This window comes from Mastomys coucha, unplaced genomic scaffold (genome assembly GCF_008632895.1).
Source record: "Mastomys coucha isolate ucsf_1 unplaced genomic scaffold, UCSF_Mcou_1 pScaffold1, whole genome shotgun sequence".
In the NCBI taxonomy this organism is placed as follows: Eukaryota; Metazoa; Chordata; class Mammalia; order Rodentia; family Muridae; genus Mastomys; species Mastomys coucha.
In genome coordinates this window covers 67,623,816-67,648,069 of record NW_022196891.1, presented here as the reverse complement: position 1 = coordinate 67,648,069, position 24,254 = coordinate 67,623,816, and the positions used below count along the sequence as shown (strand labels likewise).

The 24,254-nt window shown below is 45.8% G+C and overlaps 1 protein-coding gene across 4 annotated transcripts in view; it reads left to right on the top strand.

The window, feature by feature from the left end:
- The window catches only part of LOC116103215 (carboxyl-terminal PDZ ligand of neuronal nitric oxide synthase protein-like), a 301,440-nt gene that overhangs the window by 185,942 nt on the left and 91,244 nt on the right, over nucleotides 1-24,254 (top strand). For all 4 annotated transcript variants that reach the window (XM_031388845.1, XM_031388836.1, XM_031388856.1 and 1 more), the window contains one exon: nucleotides 21,250-21,342. In XM_031388845.1, coding sequence (XP_031244705.1) covers nucleotides 21,250-21,342 — 93 coding nt within the window. The remainder of the gene's footprint in view (nucleotides 1-21,249; nucleotides 21,343-24,254) is intronic.

Here is a 24,254-nt window from a genome sequence, read left to right as displayed (position 1 = left end):
CTGGAAGCCTAGGAAAGCTCACAGCACAGAGGTGCCGGTGATGTAGGAAGTGGAGCAGGGGTGCCTGGGAAGGCTCATGGCACGTAATGTAGGAGGCCGAGCTGCTGTGCCTGTTAATGTAGGAGGCAGGGCCGAGGTGCCCAAGGGAAGAATGTTCAAACTGACCTGGTGAATCCTCAACCTCTCTTCTGTTGCTAGAATATTGACAGTGAAACTGTCTGCCCCACGCCTGGAGTAACTCAATAGTCCCAAAGGAAAGACATCCAGATCTTTATCTCTGAAGGCTTCTACAAACAAAAGCCTAGTTTGTCTTATGGTTACTTTATAGCAAAGCTTGCTATCAGTGAAATCTAGACAAGAAGTATCTCCCCCATAGTGTTCCCAGTCGCCTTTGTAAATTTGGATCTATGGTCCAACTCCATACAGTAACTTACTTAAAGAAAGACAGAGACACACAATGTGTATGTATGTGTGTATACATACACACCTATAGATAGATATACACACACATACATACATACATACATACACACATACATATAAGCTAAAGGAAGCAGACATCAGAAGTCACACACAGACACAAACTTGGGTGGGTGGGGGAGACAATATTAGTATGAAGAAGGTACTGCATCCTAAAACAAAAGAATGAGTCAGAGAATGCTCCGCAGTGGAAATCACGGGAGCCAAGCTAAGAACGAAGTTGGTAGAAATCAGCCTAAGAGTAGACTGGAATTACAGACCAGGAGCCATTCGGGTCCGTCTGAGGAGCTCCGGACAAGACTGCCTGAATTCCAAAGCAGAACAAGGGAAAAGGGTGTGTGTAGGGGGTGGGGCTGAGGGTAGGTGTGAGTGAGTGTGTATGTGTGTGTGTGTAGGGGGTGGGGCTGAGGGTAGGTGTGTGTGTGTATGTACGGGGTGGGGCTGAGGGCGGGTGTGTATGTGTGTAGGGGGTTGGGCTGAGGGTGTGTATGTGTCAGGGGTGGTGCTAAGAGTAGGGGTGTGTGTAGGGGGTGGAACTGAGGGTAGGTGTATATGTATGGGGGTGGGGCTGAGGGTAAGTGTGTGTGTGTGTGTAGGGGTAGGGCTGAGGGTAGGTGTGTGTGTGTACGGGGTGGGGCTGAGGGCGGGTGTGTATGTATGTAGGGGGTTGGGCTGAGGGTAGGTGTGCGTGTGTGGGGGGGTGGGGCTAAGAGTAGGAGTGTGTGTGTGTAGGGGTGGGACTGAGGGTAGGTGTGTGTGTGTGTAGGGGGTGGGGCTGAGGATTATCCAAAGAAGGAACATGGGACAAGTTTTCCTGTTAGCACATTTCTATTTCCAGATGGAAAGGAGCCATTGAGTGCCCCAGACGCCTTCAGGCAAAAGGCACTCGGAGAAGGGTTTCTTTTCCACGCTGGTGTGCTAGAACTTTTTTTGTTAGCTGGCTATGCCACCCTCTTTCTGGTTTAGAAGAGGCCTCAGTATATCCAGAGAAGCAGGGTGGGTTTGGGGGTACCCTGCCTGTTGTGTTCACTGACTTTGAAAAGTGTGAGCCACCTTGTAGGCAGTTTCTCAAGGTCAGTGGCCCTTTTAGGTCCGGACTGCCCTGTTCATGATCAGACATAAGATCCCTGCCCGTGTTTAAATTGGATTCCCCATTATTCTCTGTAGCCACTGGGGAGGCAGTTACTGAGATAAGGAGACGTCAAATGAGGTGGTCGTCTGAGAAGTGACTTTCAACACTTTAAGAAATGGACAAACGCATTGAAGTTGTTTTTTTTTTTTTTAAATACTGCTTATTTTTAAGCTGTGATCTAAATGTAATTGGTTGCAACTGAGTATCTCTTCCTAATTATACTTTTTTTAAAAGCTAGGGGGAAGAGTAGTTGAAACTGAGCTCCTTTTAGCCTAGAGGAAAATTGTTTTCTTTTGGGCATAATTATCCCACACCGATAAATTGTTAAATGGCATATTATTATGGAACTTAGTCATAGATGATCTTTGATTTGGGCTCAGGGTACACTGATTGCTACAGAACAAGTTGCCCATTAGAGGTAATTTTCAAAGAGTTGTCACCACTGCTTTTTCCTTTTTCAATTTTCTTTCTGAAAAAGTGGCGAGGAGAGCCATTTACGGGGGGTGGGGGGGTCCTTCCTCTCAGTAGCCCCATTACCTAAAAGCCATTAAGCTCTTAGGGAAAGAGAAGCAGGCTACAGAGGCTGAGTCTGTGGTCTGAAGATAGAAAAAACCATGGCGGTTGGCCTTGGCATCTGGGGGTGGGGGGGGCACTAAACAACCACCGCTGAGCAAACCATAGATCCATCAGCGCTGAGATGTCACGCTATGTTCTTTAGAATAGCCGGATTGGTTGAAAATAAACAGAAGGGAACACCAGGGTTGCTTTGGGAAGACTATCCCTCATCAAATTAGATGGCAGCCAGCCAAGGGCTCCCCCCCATACACACACACACACACACACACACACACACACACACCCTCCTGCCTGGGGTCTTCCTTTTCTTAGGTGTGGATAATGCTAACAAGCCTAGGTTTCTAGTCCTTCTATGCCTTTCCTGCCCCGCTGGGAGCAGCTGGGCTCTGCCATGCTTCTTTGCTTTGTCCCTTTTGCTTCTTCACATTCTTAACACAGCAGCCCCAGCCCGCCTACATCCTCAGAGGAAGTCCTTGTACTTGACTGAAAATTCCATAAATAGGACTGAGGAGGACAAGAGGCTGACCTTACGTAATGCCTGCCTTCGAAGAATTTATATGCCTACCTTTGAAGAGCTTAGATGCGGGCTGCAAGGAAGAAAAAGAACCTTAAGAGCAGGAAGTGTGTGTGTGTGTGTGTGTGTGTGTGTGTGTGTGTGTGTGTGTGTGTGGCATTATTGTAATGCTAGCCTATTCCTTCAGGCTATGATAGTCACAGGAGGTCTTATTTGGAATAGAACTATAGGATATTTTAGATGGATTAGGGACTAAGTAGGAATTTGGAGGTAGTAATTGCTAAGTCCAAGTATAGACATGGAAAAAACTAAGTATGCTCAAGGCAGACAGAATTTAGTAGAGTGTTGGAATTATTACCTCAAGTCAGTGATTCTTTTATCTTTTTAGTTTTAAGGTAAAAGGGTTTGTTCAACAAAATATTACATGGGATGCCTACATATAAATGCTAGGACGGCAGTGTTGGCTGAAGAGCAGGATGGGGAGCGAGTTAGGGTGCCGGGGTCTCCTCCATGACATCTTTGAGGTCCCTTATCACACGCAGGACATAGCATGGAAGACTATGTAGGGAGCTGCTTGGTGATAAAAAAGAGAATGGATTTGGATCTGGTGGTGGTGGTCAGCATCAGTTTTGATCCTCTTGTTTCTGCAGTGGGTGATGTGGAACATCTCCAGCCAGGTCCTAAGATGTAGTGCTTTAGAAAGATTAAAATGGGGAAGGCGTGCCCCATCTTCTGATACCCAGCATGATTGATGGAATATCCCCAAAGGTGCAGCGAAAGGAGAGTGGCTACTTTTTCACACAGAGATCCAATTATGTGTGGCTAGAATAACTCATGTGGAGGCGCTAAGGGCCAAGTTGGTGAGCATTAGATGCTGTTAACTAGGATAATAGAATGATAGTGCCCTGGAAGCTATTACAGATCATTGGGTTCAACGGCTAAATGATGTGAGGATGATTATGGTGCTGATGTGGCAGAATAAGGGAGAACAATGGCCTTTGAATGGGAGAGACCAGTTCAGCCCCATCTGTGCTGGTTCCCAGGGCTCAAGCACTACATCAGTTACCATGAGCAACCATCTCTCTTGCTTCTCATACTGATAACTTTCACGATCTCCTCCACTAATTCTGTCTTAGTCAGCTTGGGCTCTATAAAAGAGCACCGTATGTACAGTGGCTCAGATAGCAAGCATTTATTTCTCATAGCCTGGGGGGCAGGAAGTCCCCCGGCAGCCAGCATGATTGATTGACCATGGGCCCTCTTATTGGTGGCCTTCATCTTGCAGAGTTTTCTCTCACAGCTTTTTCTCAGCTTAGTGCTCCTCCTCCTCCTCTCCTTCCCTTTCCCCACCTCTTCACTGCCACCAAGGGGGCTATTGGCCTCAGACTTTCAGTCTTCCAGCCCCTGCCTCCCAAGTGATGGGATAGGATCACAAACATGCCACCAAGCCCAGCATCTCAATCACATGCTTATCAAGACACCAGTCCCATCCTTAGGATCCTCCTCCTCCCCCCATCTCCCCACACTTGGTCTAAATCCAGTTATATTCCAAATTTCCCACCTCCTTGAAACTAGGCCACAAGCATAGGAATTGGAAGGAACACAAAACCCTGTGCCCTGAAAAGCGGCTTTCCCCTTGCCTCATGTGTGGGGAACAGGAAGGCCTTTCTTCGTTGTGTGTTCTAGATAGCTGGCTGAAGTATGGAGCACTCTTAAACTCAAGACCCCATGTCTTGTGCGCTCCATGAGATAAAGCACAGATACCTGGTGTTCTAGGTAGGAGAAACATATGCAGAGGCAGCGAATGGGAGAGACAGTGTGAAGAAAGACTGGACACACCAGATTGTGCCCTTCCTCTCTTAACCTATGATTGCCCAATGACTTCAGCTTTCACCCTGAGGACCTTCCTTCCACAGTCTGCCAAGACACACATCTATTATTTAGCGAGCCCTTTTGCCTAAGACGTACCTCTGTGAGCAATTGTTTGATACACGCTCAGTGAGGAGACAGAGGTGTTCAGAAACCAACCGGTCTGTCCAGTGTTGCTATGAAACAGAGCTGAGGTGAATGAGGTATCTGCCCAGAAAAACTCGACTGGACAATTACTTATATCCAAGGAGATGATAGAGGTTTTTTTATACAGAGCCTCAGGGACCTACAGAGACACGTCCAGACCTGACTGCGACTCCACGAAATAATAGTGTATCTCCATAATACCTCAATGGCTTCCCACCGTGGATGAATAATTATAGCTGAGTAACAGAGTATCTTGATGACCCTCAATATGCTATGGCCCCTCCCCTGGGATCTTGTCCCATTCTGGACTGACTGTAAATGTACTAGAGAGAGCCCAGTGTCCAGGGGCCTGCCCCTGCCTTCTTCAGGCATTGTTATGTTCTCTATAGGGATATTCTACATATCCTTTACCTTGACCTTGGGGACAGTGAGTCCAGAGTTGTCACTGTCATTTCTGCTATGGAGCGTAGGGTACTCCAGTTTATGCTGCAGTTGGCAGTCTGGGACCTTCCTGAAGAACAGGGAGAGGTTGGGAGGGACTCCCTCTCCTAATGTGGCCCAGCCTAATTTTCGTTTCACTTTTGAAATTGACACAGTAAAATTGAATTTTGTGGCTGTAGTTTTGGAAATTTTAATCTTTGAGTCATATAACCGCCCCCACTGTCAGACTACAGAACATTCCATCATCCATAACATGTCCCCGATACTGTCACTAGGCAGTCATATCTTTCTCCTTCTCCTAGTCCTTAGCAACTGCTGGTGATTGTTTTCTTTCATTTTTGGACACCTCCATCTCAAATTTAAAGATTTATATCTATTTTTTAATGTCTCAGAGTATTTTGTGAATTTGTTTTAAGATTTAATTATTTATCGTATGTAAATGAGTACACCGTAGCTGTCTTCAGACACACCAGAAGAGCACATTGGATTCCATTACAGATGGTTGTGAGCCACCATGTGGTTGCTGGAAACTTAACTCAGGACCTCTGGAAGGGCAGTCAGTGCTCTTAACCACCAAACCATCTCTTCTGTGTCTCAGAGTATTTGACCTCCAAGCATTCATGTGCAGTATGTGTGGACCTCATGCCCATGGAGGTCAGAAGAAGCCATTGAATCCCCTGGAACTATACTGTGGATGGCTGTAAGCCACCACGTGGGTGCTAGGAGCCAAGCCCTGGTCCTCTGAGAGAGTAGTACATGTTCTTAATGCTCAGTTTTCACTCCAGCCCCATGCTGACCCATTTCCATTGTAGTTATGTCCTAGGGAGAATGTCAAAGAGCCAAAATCATTCATAATGTGATCTGTTGAGACTGGCTTCTACCAAGCAGCACAATGTCTTTGAGATATATTATACTTTCTAATATTTGTATCAATAGTTCTATCCTTTTTTGTTAAAATGTTTACAGGTGAACCAATTCACTTGTAATTTTCTGTAGTTATTCTAGGCCACTCATGAACTACATGGTTTCTATTTTATTATATAGCAAATAGTTTAAAAATTTGATACAGAGTCTTCTTATATTGCCCAGTCTGACCTCAAACTTGTGATCTTCCTGCCTCACCTTGCCGAATGCTGGGATCACAGATAGGCAAACAATATAGCTCATTAGTAAAGGCTGATACATTGCCCTTTTTTATAAACAAAAGTTGTATCAGTACATGGCCACATTTATTTATCAGTGATTGCCTATTGTTGCTTACATGTTTCTGGGGCAGACTTACATAGTCACAATAGAGAAAACATGGCCCTCAATGAATAAAGTAACAATTTCACTAGAAGAAAAATGCTGATTCTTATAGCTGTGGCTGGTACCAGGCCTGAGTCAGAATAGACACTTTGCTGTGGTTAAAACTGAGTCCTAGAGCTAAAGAGATAATAGTCCACTTGTGTCTGCTGTATAAGAATGAATATCTCAATTTGGATCGTCAACACCCAGCACCCACATGAATAGCTGAGGGCAACAGAGCATGCAAATTAGGTGGGTCCCTGGAACTCATTGGACAGCCAGGCTAGTAGGCATGTTCAGTACACATGCATGCACACACACACACACACACACACACACACACACACACACAGACACACACACAAAGACAGACACACACTTGAAATGCTTATGTGCTCACACCTATAGGAACATGCACACTAACCTTCTCTACATAGAAAACAAAGGAGGATGTTTTTCCTACTCAAACATTGTACTGGCTGGTTTTGTGTGTCAACTTGACACAGGCTGGAGTTATCACAGAGAAGGGAGCTTCAGTTGGGGAAGTGCCTCCATGAGATCCAGCTGTGGGGCATTTTCTCAATTAGTGGTCAAGGGGGTAGGGTCCCTTATGGGTGGTGCCATCCCTGGGCTGGAAGTCTTGGGTTCTATAAGAGAGCAGGCTGAGCAAGCCAGGGGAAGCAAGCCAGTAAGAAACATCTCTCCATGGCCTCTGCATCAGCTCCTGCTTCCTGACCTGCTTGAGTTCCAGTCCTGACTTCCTCTGGTGATGAACAGCCATGTGGAAGTAAGCCAAATAAACCCTTTCCTCCCCAACTTGCTTCTTGGTCATGATGTTGTACAGGAATAGAAACCCTGACTAAGACAAACATCCAGACATGTTTTTGCCCAGGACCATGGGTTATCCTAGGAGCATGTAAAATCTGATCTAAGCTTGGAACAGTGTAGGTGAGGGGCTGAAGGGAAAGATGGAGTGGAGGTGGTACATGGTGTAAGGATGGGGAGACAAGGACCACACAGTGATTAGAGGCCCTCTTCTTCGTTTCTGTGGTCTGCTGTAACCTCCATTGCTCATGGTCCTCACACTTAGCTACGTATTAAATTCACCCTGGGCATTACCTATCTCCTTCAGCATGCCAGCTATATTGTGAAGACGATTTCGATCAAAATGTTGAGAGCATCTTATGTTTCCCACGAGGTTCCAGTGCCGAGCGTACCTTGAGAACATTTGTCCTTTTGACACCAAGGAAGTATTGCTCCTGCTGACAGTAGATCAATTGTGTGCTTTGGATGAAGTCTCTACTCTGAAAACTCAGGATGTGAATTCTCCTATCTTTACCATATATGAACCAGAGCTATATGTGTTTTATGTGTTAGAATTTGGCTGTTTCGGAGAAATAGCTTGTGCTGAATGTTCATATCACTTGAAATGTTGATGTATTCTAAAGCCTGGAACCATCGAATGTTAACAGCCAACAGCTCTAGAGTTGCTATTCAAAGCTGGTTCTTAGAGTGCCACTGTCATTGAGACCTTTTAGAAATTAAGGGTCCTTGGATGCCTTTAATCCTGCAGAGCTTACTCCTAGGACCCTAAGAGCTGTGCAACACAACTTTAAAGAATAGCATAAGTGGATGCTTGGTACATATCAGTTGTAATAGAAGAAACTGCTTTTCAGAGATTCCATTGTTCCCTTAGAGGAAGAATGACTGACAGCTCTTATAACTTCTAACATCTTTCCCAGTTCTGATTTTACTATTGTTCTTCTTGTAATTTCCCTGGCATCTCCTTCCCACATCTGCTCTGCCTCTCCACCCTGGGTATTCACCGAGGACTCCACTCTTCCTCCTGTAGTTTTTGTATCACCCTCATGTCTGGATCTCTCAAGACCCTGAGAGGTGAGCACAATCTATTCTCTTACCTCTTTCTTACCTTCAGTTGTAGAGGGGGAGTCAATGTTTCAAGCACTTGAGGCTTTAAAAAGAGTCCCAGTGACTGCCTGGCCTCTGCCAAAGACTTTCCCTGACTCTTCTTTTCTGGTTCTCTGGTGCAAGATGCATAGGACTTCCTTTGTGCTCTCATGCGCTGTCTTCACTGAAGCCATTGCTACTTTTTCCAGCCATGGGACTTAGAGACCATTTTCCTTATCCTGTTTCTCAGCCTATAACTTAATATTTGATGCATGTTCCTGCTCTTTCCTGGATTTCTTGTTTCCAGTGTCGTTCCTTCTAAGTCCTCAGTGCTGGTGCCAAGATCATGTTCAACATCTGCCTCTCTATTTTTTTTTTTTTTTTTTTGTTGTTGTTGTTCTCTAAACACCCTTAAGCATGATGCTCCCTCCTACTTTCAGGAATAGAGCTACATCTTTCACATTTCCTCTCCATCCACATCCTTTTCCTCCCACATCTTTGTTTCTTTCTCTGAGGTCCACCTGATGTCACCAAACGCCTTCGCATCTTTGTCTCTGTACATTTACCTTCATTTCGCCATGTGTCCATCCTACCCTTCCTACCAGGGCTCTGGAGTTTGTATTTTTCCAGGACGTTTCTCAGATGCAGTCTAAACCAATTCACTCACCTCGTTAAAGAGAAGCTGAAACCCAGAGAGGTCCGAGGACTTGTCAAGGTTACACAAAGCAATACAAATGCTTGTTATGAAATTCTCATTAGAGTTCAGTGTGGCTTTGCCTTAAAACTTCATGAAAGTTTTTCCATTTAACTTCATAAAGTAAGTGTGGGATGTGTGCGGTAGATGCTGAGAGATCCCCAAGATCATAAAAAAATGTCTTTTATAGAGAGAGGGAAGAAAATCAAACTTGAGAGACAGAAGGATCCATCATTTGTCTCATAACCATTTTTTTTTTCCTGAGGAAGAAAATCTTAAATCGTGACTCTGCTAACTCCTGGGAAACTGTGTGAGCCTGTAACTGTGAGTGGTGTTGTGCCCTACCCCCACCCCAGGCTAAAAGACAAGTTTAAGGTCTTGCCTTCTTATTGAGTGATGCATCATATTAACCAGTTAAAGGAATGACTGGCCTAAATACCAGAGGAGAATGATGGAATTGGTTGGTTAACTGTGTTATGTTTTCAGATTGTCCTCCGTCTCCACCTCTGATTTTACTTGAAGAAAAGTGCATTGAAGAAATGCACTGGGCTCTCCCTAATGCCGGGCCATACAACCACAGGGGAAGACCTGAACATCTGTCCTGAACACATGCACGCTTTTTTTTTTCCCCTCACTAGTCCCTAAACAAAGGAGTACTGCAACCATTTCATAGCATTTACATTTGCATAATGGACTATAAGTCACCCAAAGATGATTTAAAGTATACAAGAGGATGTGCAAAGGTTATGTGCACGCACGACACTGTTTTCTATAAGGAACTTCAGCCTTTGTGGTTTTAGGGTGTCTGCAGAGGATCACAGGACCATCCCGTACAGAGTGAGGGATGTCTGGCCTTGTTTCTAATGGGCAGTGGGAGTCGCTAGAAGGGAAGGGAGCCCAGAGGCAATGGGTTATTTTTAGACTGGTACTTATCTTGCTTCATAGATCAGCCCGTCAGGCCCTCAATCATTTGAGATAGCTGTTCGGTTCCCCATGACCTGTCAACATGCTCCTAGCCAGGGAACAAAAGCAATGGCTGTATTCTGGGGCATGACTTGTCTCCTCTCTACAGGGAGCAGCTGCCACTCTGGAGCTCCCTTGAGTACACAGCCCAAAATTGCCTATGCTCCAGGCTGCCTCTGCCTTCCCCTGGAAGGCCTGCTTAATTTGCCCTCTTCCATCATTCTGTTCTCTTGATGCTGTGAAAATGCCTCCTACCCATAAAACATCTGTGTTTGGACGAACGTCTCCCCACCTTCTCAGTCTTTCGGACAGCTACGAACTTGACTGCTTCCTGCCTGGAAGCCATCTCTGTTCAGAAGTCCCCTTTGCTGTGTGTTTCTGACCTTGTTAGTATTCTGTACTTTCCCCAGGTTATTGGCATGTGTTCCTGAGTACTGAATGAGGTAGAAAAGCAGCAAAAGAAATGAGGTCAGGCCGTGTTATTCGGGTGGGAAGAACTAGTGGGGAGGACGGGACAGCTTCCCATCTAGGAGAAGTCACTGGCCCTATCAATTGCCAATGTGGTCCTCTTCCTCTTTTAGCTTTCTGTTTTAAGATAGGGTTTCACATACATCAAAGAGCTTGTTAAAGCATACACTGAATGAATGGAGATGTTAATGAATAATTTTATTTCCTTGAGGAATGATATGGAGCCAGTGAAAAGGACCGACGTCAGGCAACATAAAAATCACAAAGCTAAGAATCAACAGATTTGAGTTCCGGACTTGAGTTTTCTGCAGAGGGACCTGGAAGGAAGTCTTTTACGGCTTGGATACTAGCTTTCTTCTTCGTTATGAGGAAAACCTTGGTCAACATTTGTGAATCAAAATGTTTCAAACATAGGCTTCTTCTAAAAACTTTTAAAAATGAGGTCTTACAGACATACAAAAGGTATGAGACTATGTGTGTGTGTGTACGCGCACATGCGATCACGAATAGCACCAGATACCTACTATCTAGTGGGATTTACTTCCAGCCTATTGGTCATGATTTTAGCAGCCTTCGGTTTAGAGACTGGATGATGGCACACCACAATGGTCCTTCCTGAAGGATTTGTGTTTTAGCTGATACAGTAATAGATATAATAAAAAGTAGGATAGATATGATCCGTATACATTGATTTCTTTCAAGGAACCTCTTTTTTTTTTAATGCTTAGGTATGTAAATTTCTCATCACTATGCTAAAAGCCTCTGTCAGAAACATCTTAGAGGAGGAGTGGGTTATTTTGGCTCAGCGTCTTGGTGATTTCAGTCCATGGCCAGCTGCATCTCTGCCATGGGATTGAGGCAAAGCTGACCCTCACAGCAGGGAACATGTTCTTATCTTGTAGTGGTAAAAGTGAGAGGTTTGCTTACAGATCGAGTCACACACACGTCACGGGCAAAGGGAGGTGACTCTTCTGGGCCAACTGAAGACAGCTGTGGGCAGGTTGTAAGTGACCATCTGAGATAGCTATGAGAAGGATCACCTAAATGTGTCATGATCACCCTGGACCTGTCATGGCTGGAGTGAAGTCTCTAGGTGTCATTGCAGAGTGTCTGGGTGTCAGAGATGGTGCAATGGTTGTGCCGTGAATCCTGTGACTGGAATACACAAGTCCCCTTGGGACACTAGTAGCTGTTTAAATCTCTTGCCTGACATCAGAGGACTAGACTGGAGTTCCCAATAGCAACAGCTTTTCTATTTGTTTTTTTTTTTTTTTTTTTTTTTTTTTTTTTTTTTTCAGTTCCATTTCCCTTTTCCTTTTTATCCTCTCAGCTAAGGATTGAACCCAACGACTGACATGTAGTGTTCTGCCACTGATCAACACCTCTAGTCTTTGGACTCCAACGTGGAGCAATCCTCCTGCCTCTGCTTCCCAAATGCTCCATTATAGCTATATACCACAACACCCTGTTTCTTGGTCCTTGTGATTTTGAGACTAGGTCTTACTAGGAAGCTCAGCCGGCATAAACTGCATAAAGTGTTACCTAAGACGGCCTTGAACTTGTGACCCTCCTCCCTCAACCCACCAAATACTGGGATTGCAAGTCACTCCCCCTGGCAATCAGAAAGTTTTGTATTCGGCCAAAATCATGGGTTCTGTGCAAACCGTGGGGCTGAAGTTGTGGTTGGTGCTGGCCCAGGGGCTTTAGAAATGGGGAAAGTCTCTTTTACAGCCCTTGACTTGGGAACCAGGAAGATAACAGCAGAGTATCGGATCCGTTCACTGCCTCTGCCTGGTCACAGTGTTCAGTCAAGCAGCAGAACTGTCTGCATCTGACAGTTTTCATCACTTTACGCTCTAACATGAAATTAACTTTATTTATGTAGACCCAATAGGCAATCCCAGTCAGATATACTTCGAGAGGGAAAAAAAATGTGTCTTTTAGACATGACTGAGTCCTGTGTCTTACCACCACTCACATTAGAAACAAAAGAAAAGCAACATTGGTCTCTCTGCCAGATCCCCTGCATGAGCATCCCTGCGATGAGGTCTGGCACCTCTCCTGCTGTTGGTTGTTGGGTGTCCTGTTTATTTGCAATGTAAAGTTTAGAACTTGACTCTAGATCTCCTTGGTTTACAGAGCTGATCTGTAATTCTCTATGCCATGAAAATGAGGAATATCCTTTTATTACCTCTCTGTAAAACATGCTTTTATAGATTCTGAAGATTATAGAAATTATTGTTTATAACTAGTTTGTTCTCTTAAAATAATGAAAAGTTATAACTCTTTATTAGAATGCTAAAAACTCTCATTACATCAAAACTGCTCAATCTCTCAAACATCAAATGCAAGCCTTGTAGGGACTGAGCCCAAAGTTCAAGCCTAAGGAATAGCTAGTTTTCCTTATTCGCCTGTGGCTGAAGTAAGTTGTACTAGAATTCAAGCTGATAGAGGGGGAAAAAAATCAATTTTTCTTTCCAGCTTCCCCAAGAATCCTCATAGACTGTCCACAGAGCAGATCTGGCATTTACTTTGGTCCTGTTTCACTGGTGGTTCTAAGATTTCTTATAACTGAACACTACAGGCCACCAAGCGGTACAACAGTGTCAGGACGTGGCTCTTGGGCCTCTGTCTCTCAGGTTCTCATTTCATATATATATAAGAGCTGGACCTGAGAGAAGCTGTGTGCTTTAGATGACAGATGGTCATCTGCAGCCCATCGCCCTCCTCACTGGCTCTAACTGAGCCATGTTAAGCTCGAACGAGGTTCTTTAACCTGGTGTGTTCCCTGTGGTGGCCTTGAACTTGTGATCCTGCTTGTCCACTCATGGCATGTCTGAAGTTTTTCCTTTGCAAAAGAATGCAATGGGCATAGAAGGGTTCTTAGCCACACGTGTAACGGAGCCTGTTTAAAGATCAGGCCCTGTTTGTTACATTTGTTGGTTGGTTGCTATTTCAGTGTCACACTATGCAGGCTGGAACTCCCTCTGTAGCCCAGGCTGATCTTTAACTCACCATCCTCCTACTACAACCTCCAGATGTTGTAATTATAGCCCAGTGAGGCTAGCACTTACAAAAGTCCTCATTGCATGCTTTATCATCCATGCTGTCCATTACCTTCCAGAGAGTTTATTTTACCTTTGCGTACCGTGCCCCCTTTTCTTATATGAATAACCACTGTTCATTGTGTCTCCTCACTTGTTTGACCTTTGTGTATCACCCTGCTGGGACCTGGTGCTGTGTTTTTGCATAAAAATATATGTAAATCATGTTTCTTGCTCTCAAGGCAGGTGTGACCTTTGTTAGAAATCAGAAAGCAAACAGACCTACATTGGGTGGTTGAATAGAGGCTCGCATTAGCTGGAATAACTGAGTTGGTGGAGCAGCTCTGTGGGAGTTGTGATAAAGGGCACTAGCCTGAAAAAGTCTGTCCCATATTGAAGCCTGGGCAGGTCCTTCTGGAATAAGGAGGGCTTGGCCATCAGATGGTATGGGGAGAACATTCTAGGCACGGGGAGGTGTCTTAGTTAGGGTTTATTGCTGTGAGCAGACACCATGACCAAGGCAACTCTCACAAGGACAATATGTAACTGGGGCTGGCTTACAGGTTCAGAGGTTCAGTCTATAATCATCAAGGCAGGAGCATGGCAGCATCCAGGCAAGCATGGTGCAGGTGCGACTGAGAATTCTACATCGTCGTTTGAAATCTGCTATGAGGAGACTCACTTCTAGGCAGCTAGGATGAGGGTCTTAAAGCCCACGTCCATGGTGACCCACCTACTCGAACAAGGCGGCACCCCCAAATATTGCCACTCCCTGGGCTAGGCATACTCAAACCACCACAGGGATTACCAGACGTAATTATGTGGAAGTGTGGAAGCGGGCAACATGTTTGCCTTGCATGCTGGGTGCAGAAGTATTCTTCAGTGAGTGGAGTTAAAGTGGTGTCTCTTGGAGCAAAATTCTGTTTGCTGTATGATGAGGCTTTCAGTCTTGGGTCTATGAGAGCGTATTTGGAGGTCTAGCGGGGGAACACAGCTTCTTTTTATCCTGGACACCTAGCCAGACAGATTACCCTAATCAACCCTGACAGTCCATGGGGTAACAGATGTCTCAGCTAGATCACCCTCATTCCCAGGTTTGTGTCTGAATTGTGGCAAAGGATGTGTATAAAAATATTATCATCCTAACCAATTTTACATTTAAAATTGTGCAGCAGTGAGTATTGTCATACAAGAGTCACTGCCACCATCCAGTTGCAGGTGTTTTGTAATGTAATTCTGGTGTTCAGAAAGCTGAAGCAGGAGGATTTTGAACTTGAGCAGGAGGATGTGTGTGTGTGTGTATGTGTGTGTGTATGTGTATACATATATGTGTGTGTGTGTGTGTGTGTATACACATATATATGCACATAAGAGTTTATTTCAAAAAACTTCCAAATTAACAAAACTCTCTGAGGCTGAATTCGTAATATACTAGCTCCCCGTTTTCCCCATCTCCATCCCTGGAATCAACCCCAGTACCATCTAAAAACTTGACAATCCTGGATACCTTGTAAGAGTGGACTTCCAAAATACTTGTGATTTGTAACTGGCTTATTTCACTTAGCACAACTGTCTTCCCTGTAAGACTGAATACTATTCTGCTGTCTTCATGGATAACATTTGGAGTGTCCATTCATCCATCCACCAACACAGGTTGCTTTCAACTTTTTGACTATCGTGAATGATGGTGTTAGGAACGTGGCTGCCCTTGGCTTTTTTAATATCACCAAGCATGTTACTAAACTATCAATAAGTAGAGATGGCTTTCATGAAAACCCTTTATGTTACAGCCAGCTCTTCAGAGGTACTTACAGTTTGTGGTAGAGATGTGCTTATGTTCAGGAAGCCAAAACTATAGGCAGGGTAAATGATTGGTAGCAGTGCCAGAATTCCTCAGCATAATTTCCATGCTTGGATCTGGGGAGATGCTCCATAGGTAAAGTGCCGAAGCCTAAGGATCTGGGTTCAGATCTCAGGCACTCAGATAGAAAAGAAACAGAAAACATGGCAGTACAGGTCTGTAATTCTAGGTACTCGCTGGGGAGGTAGAGTCAGGAAGATCCCTGGGACTTGCTGGCTAGCTAGTGTCCCTGAAACAGTGAGCTCCAGATTCTGTCTCAAGGCACACCTTAAACCCTAACAGTCAGGAGGCAGAGGCAGAGGCAGAAGGATCGCTGTGAGTTCGAGGCCAGCCTGATCTACAAAGTGAGTTCCAGGACAGCCAGGGCTAATATACAGAGAAACTATGTCTTGTACCACCCCCCCACAAACAAATAAAAATTAAAATGGAAAACACACACACACACACACATACAGAGTAAAGTTGGAGGTAGAGAGGCATCCTTTAGTCGTTTACACAAAGCAAAGCTATAGTCTGCTCTAGAAAGAAAACAAAACCAGAGCTTGCCTAGCAAGCCAGTTACCGTTTGTCTTTGCAAACCGATTCCCTTCTTCCTGGTGAGGTTCTCCCATGGTGAGGAGCCAATACTTGACTCCTCAGCAGGCCATGGCTTACATCTGTATGAAGGAGAAGAACCAAAGTATTTTTTATCAAAGTGACCTAAGAAGTGAAAAAAAAAATCATCTGTTTAAAAAACAAAAATTCAGTATTGTCATCCCCGGATTCAGCGGGGAGCAGCACATGGCTGCGAATGTCCGATGACCGTGTGTCATGTCTAATAGCCCTAACCCTGTCCCTAGCTCTGAAGTCGCCCAGTGACCTCTCTTTCCAGTGTCGGGTTGTTCTTTCAGTGGTTGTCAGTCTCAGCTGCTTCACCTGCCCCGCTGCTGACCCAATTCTTGGACAACCTGTCCTTCCTCAGCTTCCTGGACTGAGACCAAGGCATGGTTAGGGTCTAGGACTCAGTAGGTGCTCAGGAACCAGGCTTCGGGGTAAGGACACAGCTGGGGCTTCTAGCCAGTGTTCTTGTTCCTGTCCCTTGAGGGCTTCCTCTTGACTCCTTTGGCATCCTCAAGCCGGCCTCTCCCTCCTGGGCCTCCCTGACTGACAAAGCACACTAAGTTCTCAGGCCTTTAGTCCAATACAAGATCCCAAGTCTGTTCATGAACCTCAGACGCTCTCCCTTGGACACTCCAGTGTGGTGTGGTTAGTGGTCCAGGACTTGGTATGGTTTGGTTCCCTCAAATGTTAGGTCCTAGGGGTTTAATGTGTCCAGCAGAGGGAATGTATCAAAACAGTCTGGCCACCGTGGGTGGAGGGCCAGGCTTGTTGGCACATACTCTGATGCTGGCTGGACCCACAGCTAGTGGCACCAGCAACTGTGCTTGTTCTCCAGCCCTTGGCAACTCCTGAGCACACTGGATTCCTGACCCAAGGAACACGGATGCTTCCTCCAAGCCGGCTTGCCCAGGCAGCCCTTACTGCAGAGCAGCAGTGTCTGGGGGGGGAAGCGGGGCTTGGTTCTGAGAGCTCCTCCTTCCCTCTGTCTCCCCCTGGTCACTCCATTATCCTCTTCTCTCCAGATCCATTCGTTTCCCCGCTAATGAGTGTGAAGGCATGCCTGTCGATGTGAAGTGTGATTGCCCTGTAAAGCAATGGCGTAATGATAAATAGTTAAGCATTCGGCTTTCATGTCCTGGGTTCCCAGCAGAGGTGCAGCTTCATTCTAAGTCTGCAGGTGGAAAGCGGTTGGGACATCAGGTGATAGTTGGGATAATGCAGAGTGAGACAAAGCTCAGAGTGTGACAAAGCTCAGAGCACTTGCCAGCAGCTTGCAGCTGTGATGGGACCTGGAGGCCTGCTTCCTGCTTCTCTTGTCCTTTTTTTTCATTTTGGAGGACTCCAGAGCATTCTGCCAGCTGTTAGAAGAAGCACCTGTGTTACCGATGTCACAGTTCTGGGAGAAAATCGGGTATGACTCTTTTGTGAAGTCATTGTGCCCACAGACTTGTGTATGGGGATAAGTGTGTGCACGGTGGTGAAAGCAGAGAGGGCTTTCCAACTATAACAAAGTTTAGTTCTATTTTGTGGCTTTGTTGTTGTTGTTGTTGTTGTCTTACATTTACTTATTTGTATGTGTGTGTATGTGTGTTCGTACTCGCACACACTCGTGTGAGTACTTGTGTACTTGCAGATGGCATAGGGAGGTCAGAGGATAACTTACAGTAGAATTTCTCTCCTTTGACCGTGTGGAGGCTGGGAATTGAACTCAGGTTACTAAGTTGATGGCAAGCACCCTTCCCACGCCTCAGGCCCCATACATATTTTGTGGCTTGACTTGTTTTGTTTATTGACTTTTGTCGTTGTTCTGTTTGGCTTGCTTTTGTTTGTTTGTCTTTGAGCTATGGTCTTATTATGTAACCCTGGGTGGCCTGGCACTCTTTATGTAGACCAGGATGACTTAGAACTCCTAGAGACCTGCCTACCCCTGCCTCCTGAGTGCTGAGATGAAAGGCATGTGCCACCAGAGTTAGCACGGTTTGTTTTGAAGCTGGAGGAATTAAAAAACATAACCAAACATCAAAACACAAGCTGTAAAAATGCAGGTGAGATTCAGACACACAGCAAGGAGCTAGTCAGGTACCTCTCGATAGGCTTTCGTGATGGATCGTGTTTGGTCCCAGAGAGAGTTAATGCACCAGAGAAGTGGATCAAATAGGAAAGAGATGTAGCCAAGTGCAAGAGTCTTCTTGAAATAGGAGACACCTGTGCTGGGCTTAGCAGGCAATTAATTATCTAAAATTGGGGCTGTAGGTGGGGAGATGCTCAATGTGCTTGACGTGAAAACCATGAGAACCTGAGTTTCATCCTCAAACCCATGTAAAAGAGTCAGGCATGGTGGCATGTGCTTGCAATCCCAGCGCTTAAGAGATAGAGCCATGCAGATCCGGGGGTTTCACTAGCCAGCCAGCCAGATCAGCAAGTTCCAGGCCAACTGGGAGGCCTCCTCTCGGAAAAAAAAAAAAAAAAAACAAGACAGCTCTCTCCTGAGGAATGAAACCTGAAGTTGATTGCTGGCCTTCACACGCATGCTTACGTATGGGTGCCCACACCCATACATACACACCCAAATGTAATAAAATTGAAGGTAGAGGAAATTGCGTAGTCCTTGGCAGAAGTAGGTTCTTGGTATTTCTGGTTTAGTTTTGATGCTATAAAAGAGAAAAAGCAAGTATGTAAGAGAATGCTGAAGTGACATCCGAGAGGAAACCAAAGACAGAAAAGCATGACCTATTGAGACTGACCTGTGTGGGCCATGGGTTACTCTTCCCTGGGTCTTCCTAGTTCTTGTGCCCCTCGATTCTGCCAGAGTTTGTTGGCATGGCTCTTTAGCATGAGAGTGGCTTCAGGAAATAGCCTTAACTTTCAGGACTTGTTCAGAAAGGGGTGCAGCTGGAAGGTGTGTTTATTCAAGTTCAAGTAAGCGGAGGTAAATGCAGGCGTGGTCAGGAACTGTGGCTGGTTTACCTCGCCTGCTCGGCGTGAGGCCAAAGTCAGCTGTGTTATGAATTGCCGTAGCTGTTTTCTTACCCAAGGTCATTTTAGTTCATTCAGCCTGCAGCTGAGCAGAATGCTGCAGTCCGCAGAGAAATGGAACTGGAGTCCTTCCCCAGGTGCCTGCTAAGCAGATCCAGTCCTACCCACCACAGAGACTCATGCTGCAGAGCCAGAGGGCACTGTGTTACAAAGCTGAGATCCTGTCCCAGGCCAGACTCCATCCCGTCCTTTCATACACACACCACCCTCTTCTTGCCTTTTGTTCTCCACTAGCCTTGATTCTGGCTTAAGTAGACTTTCACTCTCTCTAGTGAAATTGCTACCCAGGTTTGCCCTTCTTCCATGCCCCCATGATAAGAAGCAATTGGAAAGGGTGGAACCATTGGGGGGTTGGGGGATGGGGCCATCAGACTGAGAGATGTATGGTGTTGACACCTAGGGATTATTTAGCTGTGATCCATAGTGTGTGCTGGTAACAGAAAGAATGATATACGACCATGTCTATAAGAAGCAAGTAGCTAAGCGGTATCAACACTGTATGCAGAATGACAGAATGATTACCAAAAAATTTGGTGGAAGGGATAGACAGATAGACAATAGGAAAGCGTTTGTTTACTAACATGTATTACTTGTATGTTTACATGCACATGGAGGTCAGAGGACAACTTCTTAGTGTTGGTTCTCTCCTTCCATTTTTATGTGAGTACCAGGGATGGAACTCAGGTCACCAGGTTTGTTCAGCCAGTGGCTTTAGAAGACCAGTCTGGCGTCAGTTTGGTCTCTAACATAGGAAGTCCTTTGGCTTTTGCTTTGCCTGCCCCCAGCTCCCAAGTGCTGAGATTACGGGTGTGTACCACCACACCTCCTGCATGGCAGGCAAGCACTATTCCAACTGAGCTACATCCCCACCTTGGAATCTCTTGAGATCTGACTGCTAGAGGGTGTGGCCAGGGAAGGGAGGCTCTGTCTGATTCTGGTAAGGTTTTCAATGTGGGTTATGTCATCCCTCCAGTGGAATAGACGACTTAGATTCCTGTCAACATACTCACTGTCGAAATCATTGACTTTCAGGAACTCATCGAGGAACTAGGTGCCTTGAGCCAGCATGGTAGCATCCTAGGAGGTCTTGGCGAGGTCACTGATTACTCACTTTAGTCTGTATCAAACATGTTTGATTGTAAACTTCCCATAGACATTGTTTTTTATGTGGTGATGCTAAGATGGAGACCAAATGGTAGTGTTTGTATATGTTCTTGTTTTGGTTTTTTGAGACAACGTCTCATTCTGTAGCCTGGTTGAGCTTGGAGCTCACTGTGTACACCAGGCTGGCCTCAAACTCATGCCAACCCTCCCTCACCGGCCTCTTGAGTGCTGGAATCACAGGCATTGAGCATCTCAAATGGTTTTACTACACTGGAGGAGTACTCAACAGTGAAGTTCACTAAGGAAGATGATGAATTAGACTAACCAGAAAGAAACATCTGTACAAACATAAAAGATGGTTATGATAGGAGAAACATAATGGAAAGGCTTGAGGGGTAGGCCAAGTGAGTGTTCTGTAGCAGTGCACACTGGTGGTTGGAACAGCCTGCCCAGAACTTCAAATTCGAGGGGAAACATGGAGGGCAACACAAGCTCTATGAGCAGCATCATTGGTCTGTCCTCCCACCTCCCGATACCTTTCAGCTTGACAGTCTTCAGACAGATGAGACTGTAAAGAGGTTTAGAGACTGACCCTCAGGTAAAGGGATTGGGGGATGGAACTCAAAGAGAATAATTTAGAATTTTCAGGGTTGTTTTTTGGTTTGTTTGTTTGTTTTTTCCTTTGTGTAAAAAGCCCCAGTGTGAAGGCCCTTAATCTTCACTGGGGATGAAATGGCACGTGCCAGCCGCATTTGATTAGACACAAGAAGTATTTGCCTGAGAGTCATTAAATGGCAGGATGGATTATTGAGGGATGGTTTTGGTATATAGAGGAGACTTTCAAGGCAGGCTGTGATTTGTATCTCATTGGGATGGCTTAGGTCCTCCTTCTTAGGATCTTTTAGGTCTATCGCTTTGGTCCTAGGTGATGACCAAGTGATGACTACTCAGGCCCGTGTCCTAACTTCAAGGTTTCCCCAGTTGTTCACGTGCCCCTACCTCCCCAAAGACGCTTGTTATGCCACCGACTACGTAGCTCCATAGCCCTTGCCGGCAGGAGATAGGCTGTGGCTATGCAGATGGGCTGGCCTAGGCTGAATCCCCTCTTCTGTTCTCTCTTTGCAGTATGAGTTTAAAGCCAAGAACATCAAGAAGAAGAAGGTGAGCATCATGGTCTCCGTGGATGGTGTCAAAGTGATTCTGAAGAAGAAGAAAAAGGTGAGTGGCTGAGCCGGCAGCTGGCAAACTCGGCACCGGATACCTTCTCCTCCTAGGACATTCTCTAGTGCTCTTGTCCTCCGCTAGCAGTGGTGTTGCTAAGCCACAGCTGGAGCAGAGAGTGAGGCAGAGGCCAGTGGCCTGGCGGGATTTGGGTCTCAATAACTCATAGCCTATGGGCCATTTCCCAGCATCCCTATCTTCAAAGCCTCTTCTCCATTTGAATACCTTTACCTTTAAGTGTGTGCGCAAGTGTGTGTGTGTGTGCGCATGTGCGTGCGTGCGTGCGTGCGTGCGTGCGTGCGTGCGTGCGTGCGTGCGTGCGTGTGTGTGTGTGTGTGTGTGTGTGTGTGTGTGTGTGTGTGTATGTGTGTGTGTGTATGTGTATAGATAGGGTCTCACTGCAGCCTAGACTGAATTTGAACTTGCAGTTCTCCTGATTCAGCCTCCTGAGCCTGAGATAACGGGCAGATTTTCCTAGCTGGTCCATCTTAGTCTCGGCACTGGGAAGTACTTCCACATTAAGCGATACGTGTTGAGCATCCCTCAATTGAAATCCCAAATGCTTCAGAATTTGACATGGTTGGGGTGCCATGTCAGTGCTCAAAAAGTTTCTGATGTTGGAGCATGTCAGAGTTCAGAGTTTCAGACTGGTCACGTCTATGAAAATAGTCTCAGATTAGTATCCCCTCCCAGAAACCCTCTGAGACTTAATAGTGCTAAATGTTTAGGCTAGAGATCAACCTGCGATTAGTAACAAGTGTCAAGTGCGTGAGCAGAGACGGCCACCTGGAGCAACACTCAGCCCCGCTGCACTGCAGCCCCCATTTATGTGACCTGTGGCTTTTTTTCACAGCTGCGGCCACAGGGACACCCTGAGTGCCCTGGGTCTACCCTGACATATCTGCACATTGTGCATAGCCGTGGAGAGGGCTAGAGTATCTACCTCTGGGGAGCTCTTGAGTAAGAGAGTTGATGAAGCAAGTGGATGCCTATTAAGTCTCTGGGCTTGAAATTAGGAAATGATGCTCTCTTGAGTAAGACGTATTTATGGAGTCGGAGAAACCGGTGCAGCCCACGTGCCTGGTTCAGGGAGACTGGTTTCTGTCTTTTTGTGTTAGATTGCTTCTCAGCCTTTCACATGACGGGAGCCCAGCACCCTCCACTGATAAAATCATTTGTGAATATTTCCCAGGGGATAGGATGTGTTCACACCCTTTGTCACAAACAGCCACAGTGGCCATTTCCTTGGTTAGCGATTTCCTCACTGACTTTCCTCGTCCCTTTGCCAGGGGCTGAGTTTATTAGTCTTTCAAACCACAAAAATCCAGGCAAGGGAGCATTGTAGAAGGAGGTGGGGTGATCATAGGAGACTAAGGATGGAGAAGAGTGCTCCAAAATGTGCTCCAAAATCACCTCTTCTGGATGCGATGTGGTTAAGGAAATCGGGAGCACACTGCAGCTGGGGCTTTCTGCACAAGATCTACACAGAGAAGCAGCAAGACAGAGGGTAGTAAGAGACCAGCTAGGAGGAAAGAAGGCATCAAATGGGAAAGAGGCAAGAGACGGTAGCAGGGGAGGTTATGATCACAATATATGGCATATAGGTCAAAATTGTCAAACATAAAAAAGGAGGGAAAATACATAATAAATGTACACCTCTGACCTTAAAAGACATTCAGATTTACAGTTTTGAAGTTATGACCCTCGGGATGCTAAGTCACATTGACCAATTCGAGGCGATAGGTGTATAAACTGGACCAATAGTTTCATAATCTACTCTGAAATAGGATTGTCTCCTGGATCAGTGAGTATCCTGACAAGCACCTATTTCCTACCAATTGGAGGACAACCACATGAGAAGGCAAATTAGTAGAGGCTTCTGGGTGGGCACCGAAGTGGACCAGGTCTGCCTATTTTACAGTAGGAATGTTGGGACCACCCAGTGTTCATAATGACCTTGCTGGGGGATACAGTCTGTCTTAGTTAGGGTTTTACTGCTGTGGACAGACACCGTGACCAAGGCAAGTCTTATAAAGGACAACATTTAATTGGGGCTGGCTTACAGGTCCAGAGATTCAGTCCATTATCATCAAGGTGGGGTAGAGTAGCATCTAGACAGGCATGGTGCCTGAGGAGCTGAGAGTTCTCCATCTTCATCTGAAGGCTGCTAGTGGAAGACTGACTTCCAGGCAGCTAGGACGAGGATCTTAAAGCCCACACCCACAGTGACGCACCTACTCTAACAAGGCCACACTTTCTAATAGTGCTACTCCCTGGGCTGAGCATATACAAACAATGACAGAATTCTTCAAGTCTATTTGACAGTTCTGACCAAGACTTCTGTTCATCTATGGCTAACATTCCCAAAAATCTTGCCACCACCCTACTGTACATATTACTTCTAGTTAGGCCCCTGGAAACTATTACGTCCCCATTGGGTAACTTAGTATACCCCTGCTATCATCCACTATGGAGTGACTTCAGGTCTGGTCCTTAAAGGATAGTCTTATTTCCCATCCCATACCCATCCCCTTGTATCAGGTTACCATGTGTGGTGCCAGCTCCATCATATATCGGAAGATAGGTTAGATCCCACACTGACAAGGGCGGCAGGATGCCGGGGTGTTACCTGGGAGAGAAGCCACCCCCTCTTTCCCTAAGTACATGAAAGCTAAGCCAGAGCATGTCCCTGAGGGAGTCCTGGGGACCTGTGACTCACTCTGAAACTGCATGCTTGGTAACCTCTAGCACCTGCCCTTCTGTCCCAGGAAGGAGGCTGTGTGGCAGGTCAGTCCGAGATCCGACTCTCCCTATGCCAGCTTGGGAAAGAGGAACCTCCTATCTCATTTCCTCCGCCCACGCCTGGTGTCCATTTCAGGCCCGGGCTGTGATGTGGATAATGCCTTTAA